Source organism: Ornithorhynchus anatinus, chromosome 10, assembly GCF_004115215.2.
Source record: "Ornithorhynchus anatinus isolate Pmale09 chromosome 10, mOrnAna1.pri.v4, whole genome shotgun sequence".
In the NCBI taxonomy this organism is placed as follows: domain Eukaryota; kingdom Metazoa; phylum Chordata; class Mammalia; order Monotremata; family Ornithorhynchidae; genus Ornithorhynchus; species Ornithorhynchus anatinus.
The window spans coordinates 14,569,769-14,587,773 of record NC_041737.1 but is presented as its reverse complement, the minus strand read 5'-3'; the positions used below and the strand labels follow the sequence as shown (position 1 = coordinate 14,587,773).

The window sequence follows — 18,005 nt, the reverse complement described above, 5'->3', positions numbered from 1 at the left end:
TCACAGTCTAACTAAGAAGGAGTAGGATTTTACAGATGAGAAAGCTGAGGCAAAAAGAAGTTAAATGACTTTACTAAAAGTCACACAGAAGACACATGGTAGAGTTGGGATTAGATTGCAGGTCCTCTGACTCCCAGGCCCTTTCCACTAGGACATACTGCCTCTCAATCAGTGGAAAGAGCCTGGGCTTCGGAGTCAGAGGTCATGGGTTCGATTCCCGGCTCTGCCACTTGGCAACTGTGTGACTGTGGGCAAGTCACTTCACTTCTCTGGGCCTCGGTTACCTCATCTGTAAAATGGGGATTAACTGTGAGCCTCACGTGGGACGACCTGATTACCCTGTATCTCCCCCAGCGCTTAGAACAGTGCTCTGCACATAGTAAGCGCTTAACAGATACCAACATTATAATTAGTTTCCTTCCAGCAGGACTGGGAAGATAGTTGAGCATCTTCAACTTGGAGGTGGGTGTCGGGACTTCTGGGTCCTTTTTGAGACCTTGCCATTGATTTGCTGGGTGTCCCAGGATAAATTTAATGGAGAAGCCAGGATTAGAGCTCAGATCTTTTAATAATGTTGGCGTTTGTTAAGCGCTTACTGTGTGCCGAGCACTGTTCTAAGCGCTGGGGTAGACACAGGGGAATCAGGTGGTCCCACGTGGGGCTCACAGTCTTAATCTCCATTTTACAGATGAGGTAACTGAGACACCGAGAAGTTAAGTGACTTGCCCAAAGTCACACAGCTTTTCTTTTCTTTGCAGATGAGGAAACTGAAACGCACACAAACGCGCACACACGCATACTTTCCCTTTCTCTCTCTCTTTGAGCTATTGACACGCAATAAATCAATCTATAGTATTTATTGAACATTTTGTGCAGTGCACTGGAGTAAGTACTTGGGAGTTGTACAGTGGGGTTAGTAGACACGATCTTGGCTCTCAAGAAATTGGGAAGAAAAACCGTGAAATTACAAATAGGAGGAGGCAACGGAGTTTAAAGATGTGTACGTACGGGATACGGAGTGTGTGGCATGGGATTTCTCTCATGGGATTGCTCAATGCCTGCAACCGCTTAATACAGTGATCTGCACGTAATAAGTGCCCAATAAATATGTTGATTGATAGGTCGGAGACCTCCTCCCCGCGCCATAGCTATACTCCATTTCTCTGTGCCCTTAAGAAGAGAAAGTTTGAAAAAGAAAAAAGCAAAAAAGCAAAAACAGAGAACAACGGCAATAGACAAAGGCAAGAATTAGCACCACAGAAGTTGAGATCTCCTTGCCACCAAGACAAGATTATTAGAGTCCAAAGTCCTAACAGCTAGTAACATCGTGACTTCAGACCTCAGATTCTCAAACTTTCATTCATTCAGTAGTATTTATTGAGCGCTTACTATGTGCAGAGCATTGTACTAAGCGCTTGGAATGTACAATTCGGCAACAGATAGAGACGATCCCTGCCCATTGACGGGCTCACAGTCTAGTCCAGCTTTCCGACGGTCGTAGGCCGCAGGTTGTCCACACCGTCCTGCTACTATGAAAAGAGCAGGGTGGGGCCTCTGGGAGAAGAATGGTGGGTCTAAGGACTTTTAGGAGGTTGCGCTCATCGATCGGGGAGCTCTGGGAGAGGAATGGTAACTGCAGAGTGATCGCTGATGAGATGGGATGGGGCAAGAGGGAGCTGGGCCCCCTTTTATGGCAGCTTCCCCTCCCCTCAACTTCTGAAAATACGTATCCCCCAATAAATGTTGGTTGAAAGCAAGTGGAGGAGGGAATACCACCCTGCCTACTTCCCCCACTCCCTGTCTCGCCAAGCAGTGCCCAAATTGAGCCTTAACACACTTGAGGACTTTGAGTAAGACACCTTGACAGTGTTAAGTCTGAGGAATTCACTCTCCCTGAAGTCATCCTGCCTTAATGATACCCTTTGCACTTCATTTAGTTGACTTCTGTCTCACAGATCTGGTAGCTCAAAAAGGAACTGTCAGTCTAGAAACTCCTAGGGTGTCATTTTTCCTACTTTCCTGCTGATAATTCATCCAAACTTGCAAGACTAAAGCCCCTCATTTGAGAATAAAAGAATTTGCAAATAGAGTACTGTACTCTTTCAAACCCCTTACTTAGACCATTCATAAATATTGCCCAAAGTAAAAATTATCTTCATTGATAACATTAGTGACATAGTCAACACAGAAGAATTTTATTCCAATTGTGTTTTTGGAAAGAAGCGGATCTTTATTCTACCCGATTTGCAGTTTCTCTTGGTTGCCGTAGCTGTGGTATCGAACCGATACGTGGTCTTCAGGTGAATCGCGTAATTCCTTAATTATGGTATTTCTTAAGCGCTCACCGTACGTCAAACACTTTTCTAAGCGCTGGGGTAGATAGAGGTTAATCAGGTTGGACACGGTCCCTGTCCCACATGGGGCTCACAGCTAGACGGAAGGAAGGTTTCTTTTATCTGACATTTAGGCTCCCGTTGCAGAGTCCAGAACTCAGTTCCTCAAATGGCTGTGCATCGTTCGCTTATGGACAACAGTATAACATTTATGAGGTCATTGCTGAGTCCATCAGTGCATTCGTGATATCTTTCTCTCTTTTGGACGACGGAACTAGTGGTGTTGATTACGAGTTGAAGCTTAGCATTTTGGCTGCCACAGTCAACATCAAAAGGCTGGAAACAAATGGCTTTGGAACGCAGTTAGTTCACCGACTGTGAGCAAACAACTCCCCTGGGTGGGACGTGAAGTGGATGGATGGCAGCACGATGGCCTTGAACAAGCAACCGGGAAAGTAGAATAAATGAGTAATTACATAAGGAAGTCAGTCTCCAACACTAAGACCTAACATTGGATTTTTCTGTTACCACGGCAGCAGGTTGTTCGGCCTGACGAGTAGCCATTGCACGACATTGCTCAAGCAAAGCCTTCGCGAAGATGCTGGCCCATTTCTGAGCCTTACCTTACCGTTTTACGTGCATCAGTGCAAGAAACATCAGTCATGCACTGGAGTTCTCAACCGTACTCAGAATCTCACCATCAGCACTATCATTTTCTAAAACGAAGCAGCTATATATGTTGTTTAAAAGGAACTATATTGGTTATCTGCTCTGTGCAGAGTACTTTAACCCCAGCACCCATTTTGTACAGAGAACCCACTCTATGCCAGGTGTTTAGGACCACCCTGCTTGGTTCATTAATGATAATAATAATAATAATGTTGGTATTTGTTAAGCGCTTACTATGTGCAGAGCACTGTTCTAAGCCCTGGGGTAGTTATAGGGTCATCAGATTGTCCCACGTGAGGCTCACGGTCTTCATCCCCATTTTACAGATGAGATCACTGAGACACAGAGAAGTTGTGACTCGCCCACAGTCCCACAGCTGCCAAGTGGCAGAGTCGGGATTCGAACCCATGACCTCTGACTCCCAAGCCCGGGCTCTTTCCACTGAGCCACGCTGCTTCTCTCAAGCAGCTTCATTCCACCCCCGCTTCGTTAGTACGGTGAAAGGGATGCTCAGAGGACTTCTCATTGTGGAAAGCATCGACGACCCACAACACCAGCTTCATGGCTGTCAGTCCTTAAAGAGATTTTCCAAAAAGCAGGATCATATTCCATAAAGGCACATTACCTCCATAAAATGGTCCTGGGACCCGTCTGCAGAGAGAATGGGAAGAGTCAAAAGGGAGTTTCTTTTGTGTAGTTCGGAATGATCAGATTTTTGAAAGAAAGCTTTATTTTTTAACAAAATAGAGATAATAGCTCTTCCTGCCTACCCACATCAATTCTCTTCCAAGATAATGTCTGACCAGGGTCAGGGGCTGTTGAGGAATATGTTTGGCTGTGAATTGAGGAGCTTCTGCTTGCCAGATATCCCTCCTCCTCTCCCTGTTCAAGCAATCCAACCCAAGAAGTTTCCCTAGTCAGTAGGAGAAGTTCTGTATTTTTTCTATGCCCAGGACTTTGCCCAGTGTAAATAAAGCACTGGCTAAATCTTGTTTCTTTTTCATTGGTATTTTTTAAGCACTTACCTACCAGGCACTATACTAAGCGTTACGTACAAGCTTACCAGGTTGGACACAGTTCCCGTCCCACATGGGACTCACAGACTTATTCCCCATTTTACGGATGAGGTAACTGAGGTACAGAGAAGTTAAGTGACTTGCTCAGGGTCACACAACAGACAGATGGCAGAGCCAGGATTAGAACCCAGGGCCTTCTGATTCCCAGGCCCGTGCTCTATCCACTAGGCAACACTGCTTCTCATCTCATCTGATAGTGATATGCAGAGAAGCCCCAGGAAACTCCTTGATCCTCTAGTAACCTTGTGCGGCAACTTCCTCCCTCTTCTCCCTCCCTCAATCCCTGTATTCCAGGAAGATAAACTGGAAGTTTACGATGGGGAGGAGCACCAGGGTGAATGGAGCAGTAGAATAGCTCAATCAGAGCTCATTTTTCTGGCCATCCGGGCTTAGTAAAGTGCTCTGCACGCACTAAGTGCTCCATAAATACCATTGATTGATCGAGTGTCCTCACTCGTTGACCTGTTCATCAGCAAATTTTAGAGTTGCAAGTTTCCATATTTCCTGGCAGTCTTAAATTGAGCACTGCAACGTCCAAAACTTCCCACTGCTCATCTGATAAGGAAAATGGAAAGAATATAAAAATGGAGGCAATCCTTTCATTTTACCACTCTCAGCATTTTGAAAGAGTTGTTTGGTACCTTTGGGACTATATACATATATCAGTTCAAGTCCTGTTAGCTTTCTCCACTTTACATTTTACTGCAGTGCATCTAAGTGATGTCTTCTGGTAGAAAAGGTCGTGGTGGTGTATTATCTGTAAAATATTTCCTTTTGTTTGAAATTTAGCACAGAAGGCACAGTATAAGAATATATTTCATAAGTACTAAAAAAAAAATAATCCTATTTCCTGGCTTTGTTCCCGAAGAATAATAAAGTAGATTGCGATCACTTTTGTATTTCTGATTCCAAAGAACACTTTAAGATTGAACGTCATTCCCAGATAGCTTCTAGTTAGAGTTGTTTTACCCTATTTATAAATTACAGAATTTAAAACATCTATTGTTATTATCTATCTTAAGGGATGTATTGAGAATTATTTTGCTATTAAAGATGAAGTTGGCATTTTCGTTACTGCACTTATCTTCTGATGGTTCATCGACATCTTTAGCCATTCGTTCGATGACCGAACGTAGCAGGCGTAAAGACCTCGCTACTTTGTAGGCTGAAGTTCAACAAAATAATTCGAATCCTTAATTATTGCTTTATGAAACTGGAACTTAAAGCTCTACAAGTTGTCAGAAAGATATGTTCTGTTGTTAATATCCCCCTGATTCTACTGTGTTATCTATAGGTGGCAGATAGTCTACGGAATCTTTTGTAACTGTTTTTTATGACACCTTTTATGTTCTCTTCCTTTATTCACTTCTGGTAATTAATTGCAAGTTCTGTCATTAACAGCTTTTTAGTACCAATCTTGGAAAATGTCTTTCTTCCTTTAAATATAGCTTTCAGTTCAAATGGCTTGTAGAGTTTTATGACTGCCTATTCAGAACAGGATGAACCTTAGACGTAACATTTCAGTTAATTTGGTTCAAATTAACCATGAAAAATGTCATTTTGAGGCCCAAATTAGCTGTTTTCCCTATATCGCTCAAATAATCAAATATTTGCCAAATGCTCTACTTCCCTTCTCATTGTGAAGATTGTTCAGGTAGCTGATCTGTTTAGGAGAACTTCTAGAATACATAGACATGTTTCAAGTCACTCCTCTTTACCTCAATTTCCTCATCTGTAAAATGGGGATTAAGACTGGGACAGAGACTGCATCCAACCTGGTCTGTTGGTACCTGTCCCAGCGAACAGTACAGTACCTGGTGTGTATTAAGTGCTTCAAAAAAGATATCGGGTATCAGAATATGAATGTTATATAGCGTGGCTCAGTGGAAAGAGCACGGGCTTTGGAGTCAGAGGTCATGGGTTCGAATCCCGGATCTGCCACTTATCAGCTGTGTGACTGTGGGCAAGTCACTTCACTTCTCTGGGCCTCAGTTACCTCATTTGTAAAATGGGAATTAAGACTGTGAGCCCCACGTGGGACAACCTGATTCCTCTGTGTGTACCCCATTGCTTAGAACAGTGCTCTCCACATAGTAAGCGCTTAACAAATACCAACATTATTATTATTATAAAAATGTGTTCGTGTTTAACATTAAGTGTATCCATATTTATTTGCTTTTATGGAGGTTTTCCCCCAAAGAGATTTTCGATGTGTGCTGTTTCTCAACCAGAAGAGTCTTAAGAAATTCAGTTTCATTGGATTTAATGAATGTAATCAACCAGTCGATCATTTGTGTTCACTGACTGCTGAAGCACTGTATTAAGCACTTTAGAGGAGTAGAATATAGCAGAGTTAGGAGACATGTTCTCTGTCCACACGGAATGAACATTCAATTTTCACAAATAAATCAAAGGGAATATGTGTCCACTTTGTCTTCTGTGCAAACCATTTAAGGTATCTCTCTGAGCCACAACAAATGATCTTGTTTGGTAACACAGTTTGAGCCTTGGGATTTGTCTTCCGTAACTTTTCCCTTTATGCTTTTGTTGCTTTTCTTTTTTAAAAAAGTTATCATCTAGAAGAATTGCCTATCCTACCCCTCTACCAGTCTGATTCCACTTCTTTCGAGTCTGTGCTGCTCCTTTCCAACATTCCCTAAATCCTAAAGGTCAAATTAACTTACCTTTGAGAAGTAGTCTCCTGCCAAATCTAATGTTACCTTGGGAAACGTCTGTGAATGGCCCTTCTTTCTTGGAAAGCTGCACCTTTGCCTAAATCTTGTCTCTGCAAGTTGCCACTCCATTATGTTGTGCTGATGCAGGAAACCTTACTCCGAAGGGCCATGTGCAGAGAGCAGCTTCAACTCAGTTCCCTGATAATTCGGTTAGAAAGCCACACCAGAGCCTGAAGCAGGAGAGGCAGGGAAAAGCAATAATCTCTTTTAATGGCTTTGATTTTTGAATGCACAAAGGGCGTCAGCTTCCTCTCGGAAGGAAAGGTCAAGTGAAAAATTCAGTTTTCAAAATGATTTCCTTTCTGCCGGGCAACATTAGAGCTCGTGTAGGTAGGTCACCAGGGAATCTGAAATTGGTAACACCTTATTACTCGCTTAACCTCATTGTTCAAGTACATATGAAAGTTCATTTGGTATAATAATAGTAATTATGGTATTTGTTAAGCGCTTACTTTGTGCAGAGCACTGTTCTAAGCACTGGGGTAGATACAGGGTAGTCAGATTGTCCCACGTGGGGCTCACATTTTTTAATCCCCATTTTTACAGATGAGGTAACTGAGGCACAGAGAAGTGAAATGACTTGCCCCAGGTCACCCAGCAGACAAGTGGCGGAGTCGGGATTAGAACCCACGACCTCTGACTCCCAAGCCCGGGCTCATTCCACTGAGCCACGCTGCTTCTCTACAGACCTATTAGTTATCCCATACTTAAAAGCCTAGACCGTTTGAATGAAATAGTCATAATACTTCTAAAATCACACAGGATGAATAATAGAAAATGTCTAGCCAAAGTGATGAAAAGCAATAGCATGATAATGTAGTACACAATATCCTTAAGGCTTTTTTCCATTTTCAAACAGAAAGCAGGAGAATATTTTCCCTTAAAAAAAACAACCCTCTGTTGTCATTTCTATCCACAGGAACAAGCATATTTACCGTTTACGAAGCTGCATCCCAAGAAGGTTGGGTGTTCCTTATGTATAGAGCAATTGACAGCTTTCCCCGATGGCGTTCGTACTTCTATTTCATCACCTTGATTTTCTTCCTTGCCTGGCTCGTTAAGGTACTGTACAATTTGTTCTGTTCTGATAAAGCTGTCAGGCATACTAATGATGCTCTGCCGCCTTGCTCTTGGACTTTCCTCTTTCCCGAGCCTCTTTTTAAGACCGGGTTACATGTATATATTTATTTTTTCCTTTTAGAACGTATTCATTGCCGTTATTATTGAAACGTTTGCTGAAATCCGAGTGCAGTTTCAGCAGATGTGGGGATCCAGGAGCAGCACCACTTCAACAGCTACAACACAGGTAATGTACCAAAATGCTATTCACGTTTCATAGGAGGAATAGGAGTCGTCGCATTTACTGAGCACCCGCAAAGCTCAGTGCACTATAGTAGGCACTTGAGAGCGTACCCTCCAACTGGAAAAAGAAACATAAAAAATATACTCTAGTGATTGGGACGTACTTTCCTTCATTCAGTCATATTTATTGAGGTCTTACTATATGCCAAACACCACACTCAGGGCTTAGGAAAGTACAGTATAACAACAAATAGGCACATTCCTGCCCATCGCGAGCTCAGTCTAGAGGGGGAGAACTTTGAACAGTTAAATGTCCTCCGCAAAAGCAAAGTAATATTGAACTCTACTTCTCCAAAGATTTGAATAGCATAGTATCTCAGGATCGGGAGTAAATGTGACCTAAGAAAAATAAATGATTTCCATTTGCTGACGATGCCTCACTTGAAGCCATCCTGCAGTGATGAACACCCACAACTTACGTCCTGGAGGAAATCAAATTCAGTATATATTACGTTCATTCTGCTTAGACATCTCAGTATCTTGAAAACCTAGGGTCACTGAATTGGTGGGTGTCCTTGGTGAAAGGCGAAAGGGATGTTAAAGAGCTCCAAGTTGCCTACCGGAGCATTTCTCTGGTTTTCCATTTCCGTCTGCATCTGAGCATCTGTCTCTACGGAACCATTTTTTTTAACCCACCGACCAGGATTCTTTTGTTGTTTTCATTTTTAAAATGGCCACTAAGTTTTCACAAGTTTTCCGCAAGTTCTTTCTGTTTTCCAGTTTCAGATAGTTATGTGTTTTTTCATTCAGCTTTATTTTTGAACATCTAAAACACCCACAGCGGAATTTCTCAACACTATTATTAGTTCGGTTCTCGCACAGATAATTAAGGAGAATCTAATCATTTAAATTTAATTTCCTTTAAAATAAAGATGGAAGTTCTCAAGAGGAGAGGAGAGTACATAAATAAAATTAATATTGCTTTGAAGAATCCAAACTGAGAAGGATCCATTATTACTTGAATTTTATGGAAAAATGGTTATGGATATTTTACTGAAATTTCCTCGATCCATTGAGTGTAATGTGTAGTGGTGTCTTGAAAGCCTACGGAACATTCAGATGCAGTAATTCATTGAGAAAATTGTGACAGGAATGTTCCAAGAAAAAAATGAATTTAATCTATTCTTTTTCCACACATTCTTTCAAGTGATCGCAATAACTCATGTGTATTGACATGGCTTTTCAAAAACTATGTATAGCTATTTGAATAGATTATTTTGGAAGCGATATAGCAGCCTTATTGTATGAGTGTATTTGATTCAGATATCCTAAGATCAATTTTATACGCCTATGAAATTTGGTAATCTATGTGATCTATATTTATTCAAAGTTTATCTGAGGCAGGGACTATGATATGCCATGCCTGTGTCATAGAAGGAGTATTAAAGTTGAGTAAGGAATCAACAATCTGCAATTCAGATTTTTTATCTTACATTCTCCGTTCTTATTATTTCCACAACAGAACTTTTTAATCTTTTTTTTTTCCGAGAGAAAAAATCAATCAGTTAATCAGTGCTATTTATTAAGCACTGGACTAAGCACTTGGGAGAGTACAATTACAATAGATTTGGAAGACATGATTCCTCCCGTCAGGGATTTTGCACATCTAATCCCCAATAAGGCCTTCAAGGAGGGTGCTGTACACCCAAGGTCCAAGATTATATGAAGCAAATAAACATATAATCTCCATCCATCCTAAGTAAAGCCAGTTTATCCTTCCTAAGTAAAGCTAATTTTTATCTAAATAATTACACATAGAACCACTGGGGTCCTGGTGGTTACCAGAGGTGATATTAGCGCCTCTGACTGAGAAGTTCTCCAGCACTTGTGCCCTGTGCGACCTTGGGAAAATCCCTTAAATTCTCTCTCTGTGCCTCAAGTTACCTCATTTGTTAATTGTGACTGTGACTTTGAGCCCCAGTAGACTATGGACTGTGTTCAACCTGATTAGCTTCTACCCCAGCACTTAATACAGTGCCAGACCCATAGGAAGTATTTAACAAATTCCGTAAAACAAAAGTACTGCTCTTCACGCGATCATACGCTCTTCATCCTCTCCCAAGTAGGGGCTTCTTACACCTAAGAGAAAGAACCTACATATGTATTTTATTACATGCGGTGAATCAAAATTGAACTATTTCATCAGCGCACCCCTGAATCTGGAATTCATAGTGTACACGGAATCTGCCTGTGAAATGCTCTAAAGTGTCTGCGTGCATGAATAATTAAGTCGATCAGCCATGAAATTACAGTTTAGCAGATACACATGACTGTAGCTCTGGGATTATTTGTTTGGGCACACGACCCGACCGGCAGTTGAAAAATCAAGTCTGTAACAGACAGATCTGGAACCTTGGAGGAAAACAGGCAGAAATCATGTTGGTTTACCATCGTAGTCAATCGGGAGGATATTTAGCACATCTGTGGGGTAAATATCTTCATTTTAAACTGAGGAAAAAGGGATAAAAATTGGTGGAAATCGACACTAAGAAAAAAAGGCATTGTTGAAGGGCCAGTTGCTAGGTAACATGAGCCCATGCATGTCGGCCTCTTCGAAAGCAGTACCACTCCTGCTGCCTAGCAACCAAACGCCCTCCCTTGTCAGAAATGGAAGAACCTTACCGGAAAATTTGATAGTACAGCCTAAAAAGCATGAAACTATCAAATGTGAGATGTGCTGAAAAAATCTACACCTGCATATCTTTTGGAGGATTTTACAAAAGACTAGTTTAAAGGTGACAGGTAGGTGTGGATATGCTAATAGGAGCAAGAATCCCGACACAAAGAACAAATCATAGTTCAGTTACTGTGACATGCTGTGAAATGCATTTGTATGAATTGCCCCCCCTCTCTATTTTATACTTAGAGTAAGACTCCTTAAACTTGGACCTCAAAATGTAGTCTCAGGTACCTTTAATTGTAAACCCAGGTTGGGATATATTCATTCATTCAGTAGTATTTATTGAGCACTTACTATGTGCAGAGCACTGTACTGAGCGCTTGGAACGTACAATTCGGCAACAGATGTATATCCTGGATATATCCAGGAAACAGTGGACCTCCTCAGACCGGTAGGGATAATCCAGTCATCCATCTTACTAAGACAGAGGAGCTTCTCTAAGACATTTCCAACCGCTCGTTAATAGCTCTGATTCTCATTGCTGTAGTCTGCCATTTCTCAGCAGAAGTCTGTCGGGTAATGATAATGTTGGTATTTGTGAAGCGCTTACTATGTGCAGAGCACTGTTCTAAGCACGGGGTAAGTACAGGGAATCAGGTTGCCCCACGTGAGGCTCACAGTCTTCATCCCCTTTTTACAGACGAGGTAACTGAGGCACAGAGGAGTTAAGTGACTTGCCCACAGTCACACAGCTGCCAAGTGGCAGATCCGGGATTCGAACCCATGACCTCTGACTCCCAAGCCCGGACTCTTTCCGCTGAGCCACGCTGCTTCTATGAAGATCCCTGGAGCCTTTAGAAATAGTACACCAGAAACTCCCGATCTCATCTATCTCCAACATCCACCAAAGAATCATTACTAACAAGAATCACTAGAGTCGTTTCTTTTTACTAATGACCTGTAGACTAATTAATTAATTAATTAATGTTGGTATTTGTTAAGCGCTTAGCATGTGCCGAGCACTGTTCTAAGCGCTGGGGTAGATACAGGGTAATCAGGTTGTCCCACGTGAGGCTCACAGTTAATCCCCATTTTACAGATGAGGTAACTGGGGCACAGAGAAGTGAAGTGACTTGCCCCACAGTCACGCGGCTGACAAGTGGCAGAGCCGGGATTCGAACCCGTGACCTCTGACTCCCAAGCCCGGTCTCTTTCCACTGAGCCACGCTGCTTCTCTAAGAAGACTACCAAGAAGCCAGGTGATGACCTGTGGCCATTCCACCTCTCTCCAGTTGTTTTCCATAGGAGGATCATCAGTATGCAACCGATCATCATCATCGGTGATATTTAGTCGATCGATCGGTGCTATTTCTTGGTCGCTTAATATTTGCAAAGGACCGTACTCAGTCCTTGGGAGATTACAGTTCAACGGAGTCGGCGGACACGGGCCCTGCCCACAGCGAGCTTACAGTCTCAAGGGAGCTTACAACTAGAGACACCCCACTTTGCCGTGTTGTATAGGGTAAAGTATATGCCATTAGGCATAGCCGAGAACTGTGAGACACGCTCCGGACCGACGCAGATCTTTCTGTGTATCTCTCCTCGTGACTCAGAGGGAGGACCTCCTCCAGAGCTACTGTGGAGATTCTCGGTCCGTTCAGTGTGACTCCAGGGTTTCCAACCTGTTGTAGAGTGATCAATTCAGAACTCTCCCAGTGTATTCCAGGAGATCCGGTCCTCCTCCAGGTCCCACCTCAGTTGTTTCCAGCAGAGAACATCCGGCATGGGAATCGGGGCTGCGGACTTCGGGGTTAAAGAAAGGATCACGTCGCTCAGTGGGAAGAGCCCGGGCTTGGGAGTCAGAGGTCGTGGGTTCTAATCCAGGGCTCCGCCACTTGTCAGCCGTGTGACTTTGGGCAAGTCACTTCCCTTCTCTGGGCCTCAGTTACCTCATCTGTAAAATGGAGATTGAGACTGTGAGCCCCACGTGGGACAACCTGATCACCTTGTATTCCCCCCCCCCAGCGCTTAGAACGGTGCTTTGCACATAGCAAGCGCTTAACGAATACCATCGTCATCATCAACAACAGCAGACTTCCGAGTTTGCCACTGAAGTCACATATTACATATTATTCAAGGAATGAGAGGGGAAACACGCTGACCAGAGAGAACGTAGCCTAAATTTAGGTCCCGTGTTGTTTTCCTTCCTGTCACCTCTGAAAAACACATATCTGAAGCCCTGCCGTTTAGAAGATGACTTCTGGGTGAATATGTGATATCAGAAAGAAATAGGAAAGGATGGGACACGTAGAAAAAATATTGAGGAAAAGCCCCTTAGCAACCTGAGAACTACTACATGCTCAAGGTAATGATAAAAGTCATCCAAAGCAACTTGGTCACCAGTTGAGACCATGCGTGAGAAGAATATTTGAGCTATTGAATGAATTCAGTTACTAGGAGGAGCTGCAGACTAAGAAGCATAATGCAAAACCAGCATTGAACGAGTGGTCATAGCAACAGGATAGGAAGGAATAAATCAGGATTTCACTTAAGGCAGATGGAGTCCCCCAAAACCCTAATTCACTAAGGAAATCAAACCAGACTTTGCCAAATAAAAGCGCACATTTCTTAAAAGAGATAAAAATTTTCCACACCTAACGATATAGACTAGTGAGGATTAGTTTGGACAACTGAGTTTGGACATGATTTTTCCATTTCCCTTCGTAGTTTAATTATGTTACAAATGACTCTCCTTATAAGCCGTGTCTCTTCCTGCTGAGGAAGTAGTTATTTCTAAAATTGCCAATTATCCAGAGGATTCCTGAATCCTTTGGCAAATCTATAACTATCTATGGTGAATTTCTAGGTTTTGACCCTATGTCCCTTGGGAAGCTCCCTCCGACTGGAATTTCTCTGGGATAAAATGAATAACTAGTGGGCCTGAGAATTCATTTTGTTATTTTGTTATTTATTTTAATGAAATGTACATAGCCTTGATTCTATTTATTTGCAGTTGTTTTAATGAGATGTCCATCCCCTTGATTCTAATTTATTGCTGTTGTCTCTCCCCTTGATTCTATTTATTGCTATTGTTCTCGTCTGTCCGTCTCCCCCGATTAGACCGAAAGCCCGTCAAAGGGCAGGAACTGTCTCTATCAGTTACCGATTTGTACATTCCAAGCGCTTAGTACAGTCCTCTGCACATAGTAAGTGCTCAATAAATACTATTGAATGAATGAATTCATTCATTCTCCTTCACATTGCTTTCTAATTCCATCCCCAACTTCCCCCTTTCTAATTCGACCTCTCATTGATTTTTCCATATGATTGAGTCACTTCCAGATCAAAGCCAGAATATTTTACGGACAGTACTCCCTGCGTGCCTGAAGTTCTTCCAGACCACTTGGATCCAAATCCGAACTTCCAGGGGTGCCGACAGAGAGAAACACATGGCCTAGAGACCTAATATATAGGAAAATCAGCCCTCCGGTCCTATAGGACGTAGAACAAGCTTGCGGTAAAAACACACTCAGGACCTGATTTGCCTCTGTTCCAATAAGTACCTGCTATTAAGGGATTCTCAACGTGAGGGCAGCCCGATCCTCTGGTATTCATTCGTTGTCGGATTTATTGAGCGCTTACTGTGAACGGAACACTGTACTAAGCACTTGGAAAGTACGATTGAGCAATAAAGAGAGATAATCCCTGCCCACACCGGGCGTACAATTCAGTTTCTGTCCGTATGCCTCCTGCTTCAGATTTTGACAGCAGATATGTCAGGTGCTCTCCAACTCAGATGACTGAAACCCCAAGGGAATATCAGTTTCCTCACGTGGAGTTGTTTTGTTTTGTTTTGGTATTTGTTAAGCGCTTACTATGTGCAGAGCACTGTTCTAAGCGCTGGGATATACAGGGTCATCAGGTTGTCCCACATGAGGCTCACAGTCTTAATCCCCGTTTTACAGATGAGGTCACTGAGGCGCCGAGAAGTGAAGTGACTTGCCCACAGTCACACAGCTGACAGGCGGCGGAGCCGGGATTCGAACCGTAGTTGACACATGGGTTAGTCACCCGACCTGGAGGGTCTTTGAGATCTATGTGGCCACAGTGTAGAAAACTCAGTCATCCGCAGGACACGTGGACATCTGAACTTGCCTCAGTCCAAAGCATTCTAGGTAGTAGAGGTTTTCAGTGTATAGGCAAGGATTTCATACGAGAAAGTGACCTTGCTTTTACTGAAAATTAAGGTGATGTATGAGAATTATCCCTAATTAACAGAAAAAAAATAGCTACTGTTCAACAACATTGTATGTCCCGGGGGCCTTATGTGCTGAGGTAAGAAAACTCATGAGATATCAACACTGTTTTCAGCCACTGACTCAAGGATTTTGTCCTTTTAAGGAAACATCCAGCTATTTTTGGGTAGTGACTTTGCGGAGATAAATTCTCCTCTCATTCAGTTTTTCTGTTTGCAAAGCGAAACTATTGTCGAGAAAGAGGATAACCTTATTTCTCTAAGTACGACTTTTTAGTGTGAAAGTGATTCCGAGGCCGTTGGTCAGTTGGAGGTGCATTTTTGACATTCTTGGCCACCTGTAGGGCTGTATCGTGTAGCCGCCGTAGCTGCTTCGAGCCCGAACACAGGATTTTTCCATGTGCTGAGGCCATCGTCTGTGAATTCTGCTATTCGTACTTCAAGACGAGAACACAAGGCAAAGATATTTGTAGACGAGGCTTCAGATGATCTCCCAGAAGTTTCCATCACCGGGAGACGTAGAGTTACCGAAATCTTGCGTGCTCACATATTTTTCCCTCGCTATTAGTGTCAGCCAAACACAAGGACATAAGTGTGTGCGGCAAAAGAAATATTTCTGTGCCTTAAATGCCCGTCCCCGGTAGAAACAGTACACCGACTCCTCGTAGTGACCTAAAGTATCCCCCGGTTATCGGAATGTAATATTTTCAAAAAGACGAGAAGTGAAAATATGTGAGCCAGTTATCGGAATGTAATATTTTCAAAAAGAGGAGAAGTGAAAATATTTGAGTGGGTAAATAGACATGCCTCAATCTTTGACGAGATAAACTTTCTAACCGAAAGAACGATATATGCCGTGGGTTGTAAATAGGTTCAACGGTAACGTGCATCGTGATGCAAGAGGAATTTGGGGCCCTGCTAGGTGGGGGATTCTGAGAGACAGCCAAAAACAAGTTTATTTCTAAAACAGCTATCTATATCTAAAGGAAGAAGATGGATGCCGGTGTGCTATTGTACCTTACCGCTAACAGTGATTAGAATATCGAATTAATGCGAGCGTTTTTGACCCAGACATTTTCTTCCTTTGAAGATGTTCCATGAAGATGCTGCTGGAGGATGGCAACTTGTAGCTGTGGATGTGAATAAGCCTCAGGGTAGAGCTCCAGCTTGTCTCCAGGTACATTTCAGTGCTTTATTTTTACCCGCCACCCAGGACCATTTGTCTATAAACTCATTTTCACTGTTGTAAGTAGTAATCGCATTTAAGAAATGCTTATTTGTCAAGAGCGATGTACTAAGCAGTGGGAGAGAATATACAGGTGGGAATTTGATACTGGATAGAAAAAGGCTGGTTAGTAGCTCTTCCTTTTTAGGGTATTTGTTAAGTGCTTCCTGTCGGCCAGGCATTGCAATAATAATAAAAATGTTGGCATTTAAGCGCTTACTTTGTGCAGGGCGCTGTTCTAAGCACTGGGGTAGATACAGGGTAATCAGGTTGTCCCACGGGAGGCTCACAGTCTTAATCCCCATTTTACAGCTGAGGGAACTGAGGTTAAGTGACTTGGTGTTGAGATAAATACAATATAATCAAGGGAGAGGCAGAAAACTTGGCACGTGCAGCTCAAAGATTTAGTCCCCATTTGCACAGATAAGTGACTTGTCCAAGGTCACACAGAAGACACATCATCCTTCTCCATCCTAAATAACCTCACTGCTTTCTTTAACCTTTTGTTGTGGATCCTGTTCTCCAGTCATGAGCTGTCATGTTGCTCTGTAAAGTTCTACCACTCTAAGGTGAACAACTCCAAGTAACCACTGGTTATTTGGGGATTTTTTAATGGGGATGACTTGGCCTTGTTCTCCCCATTCAAATACAGATTTTAAATATGCAATCATTGATGTAGCTGAGATTTTTATTGCATTAGAGGGCAGCATGCTCATCAGTTAGTGAGAATATATCCATTTCTGAGTAGAATTTGTGAAGTTTGTGTCTGGGAAAAGACTGGAAGGTATTGGCAACCGTCAGAGTGCTGGTTGGGTCGTTTGCGTGACTGTGTCCCTAGAGTGGCCAGGATCTGAAAAATCACGAACCGGGCAGCATCACGTGCCCACGTTAACCACAGAGTAGCGTGGTCTAGTGAAAAGAGCACAGGCCTGGGCATCAGAGGACCTGGGTTCCAATCCTGGCTCTGCCACATGTCTGCCTTGTGACCTGGGGCAAGTCACTAAACTTGTCTGTGCCTCGATAACCTGATATGTAAAATGGGGATTCGATCCTACTCCCTCCTACTTGGACCGTGAGCCCCAGATGTTGGCCAGGGTCAATCCAATCTGATTAATTTCTATCTCCGCCAGTACTTGGAACAGTACTGGGCACATAGAAAGCACTCAGTAAGTCCCATAATTATTCACTAGTAACCGTGCTCACAAATGTTTCGGTGACTGTGACGCCCAGTCTTCATAACTTTAATCCCGAACGTTACGGTGATAGTGGGGGGCAGTGTGACATCATCCTTCCTACTCGCACGGAGCTCTTTGGACCTCCGTGGAGTCTCTTGGAAAATAAATAAATCTTTTCTGAACATTAGCAATTTGCGGTCCACCTTCTGTTGTCTGACATTCACAGGGAACTTGTATTGATTCAGATGGAAGAGTGCTTGATTCTGTAGTCTTAATATTTCTTGCCTCTGTTTCATTATAATAAATTTAAATCATTTTCATGGGTTTCAAACTCAAAGATTAGAATAAAGTTGCTGGCAGTAAGGGCTCAAGCAGGCAGGACTAATTAGGAATATTATACAAATGCAACCTGGAGATTGTGTTGTTTGTAAACAGAAAATGGGCTCAGTGTTTGCAGTTGTTTAATAGTTTTCTTATCCTTTGGACTAAAATAATTACAGTCAGAAATATAGGACTGTTTAGGTATTAGTACATTTTACTCTCCAGCTATTTATT

The 18,005-nt window shown here is 42.6% G+C and overlaps 1 protein-coding gene across 6 annotated transcripts in view; it reads left to right on the top strand.

The window, feature by feature from the left end:
- NALCN (sodium leak channel, non-selective) overlaps positions 1–18,005 on the top strand; it is a 209,976-nt gene that overhangs the window by 66,463 nt on the left and 125,508 nt on the right. For 5 of the 6 annotated variants that reach the window (XM_029073990.1, XM_029073988.1, XM_029073989.1 and 2 more), the window contains 3 exons: positions 7,733–7,875; positions 8,015–8,119; positions 16,141–16,227. In XM_029073990.1, the coding sequence (XP_028929823.1) occupies positions 7,733–7,875; positions 8,015–8,119; positions 16,141–16,227 (335 nt within the window). Of the gene's footprint in view, positions 1–7,732; positions 7,876–8,014; positions 8,120–10,764; positions 10,918–16,140; positions 16,228–18,005 lie in introns of those variants that run through there. The other variant, XM_029073993.2, reaches the window with a different exon arrangement.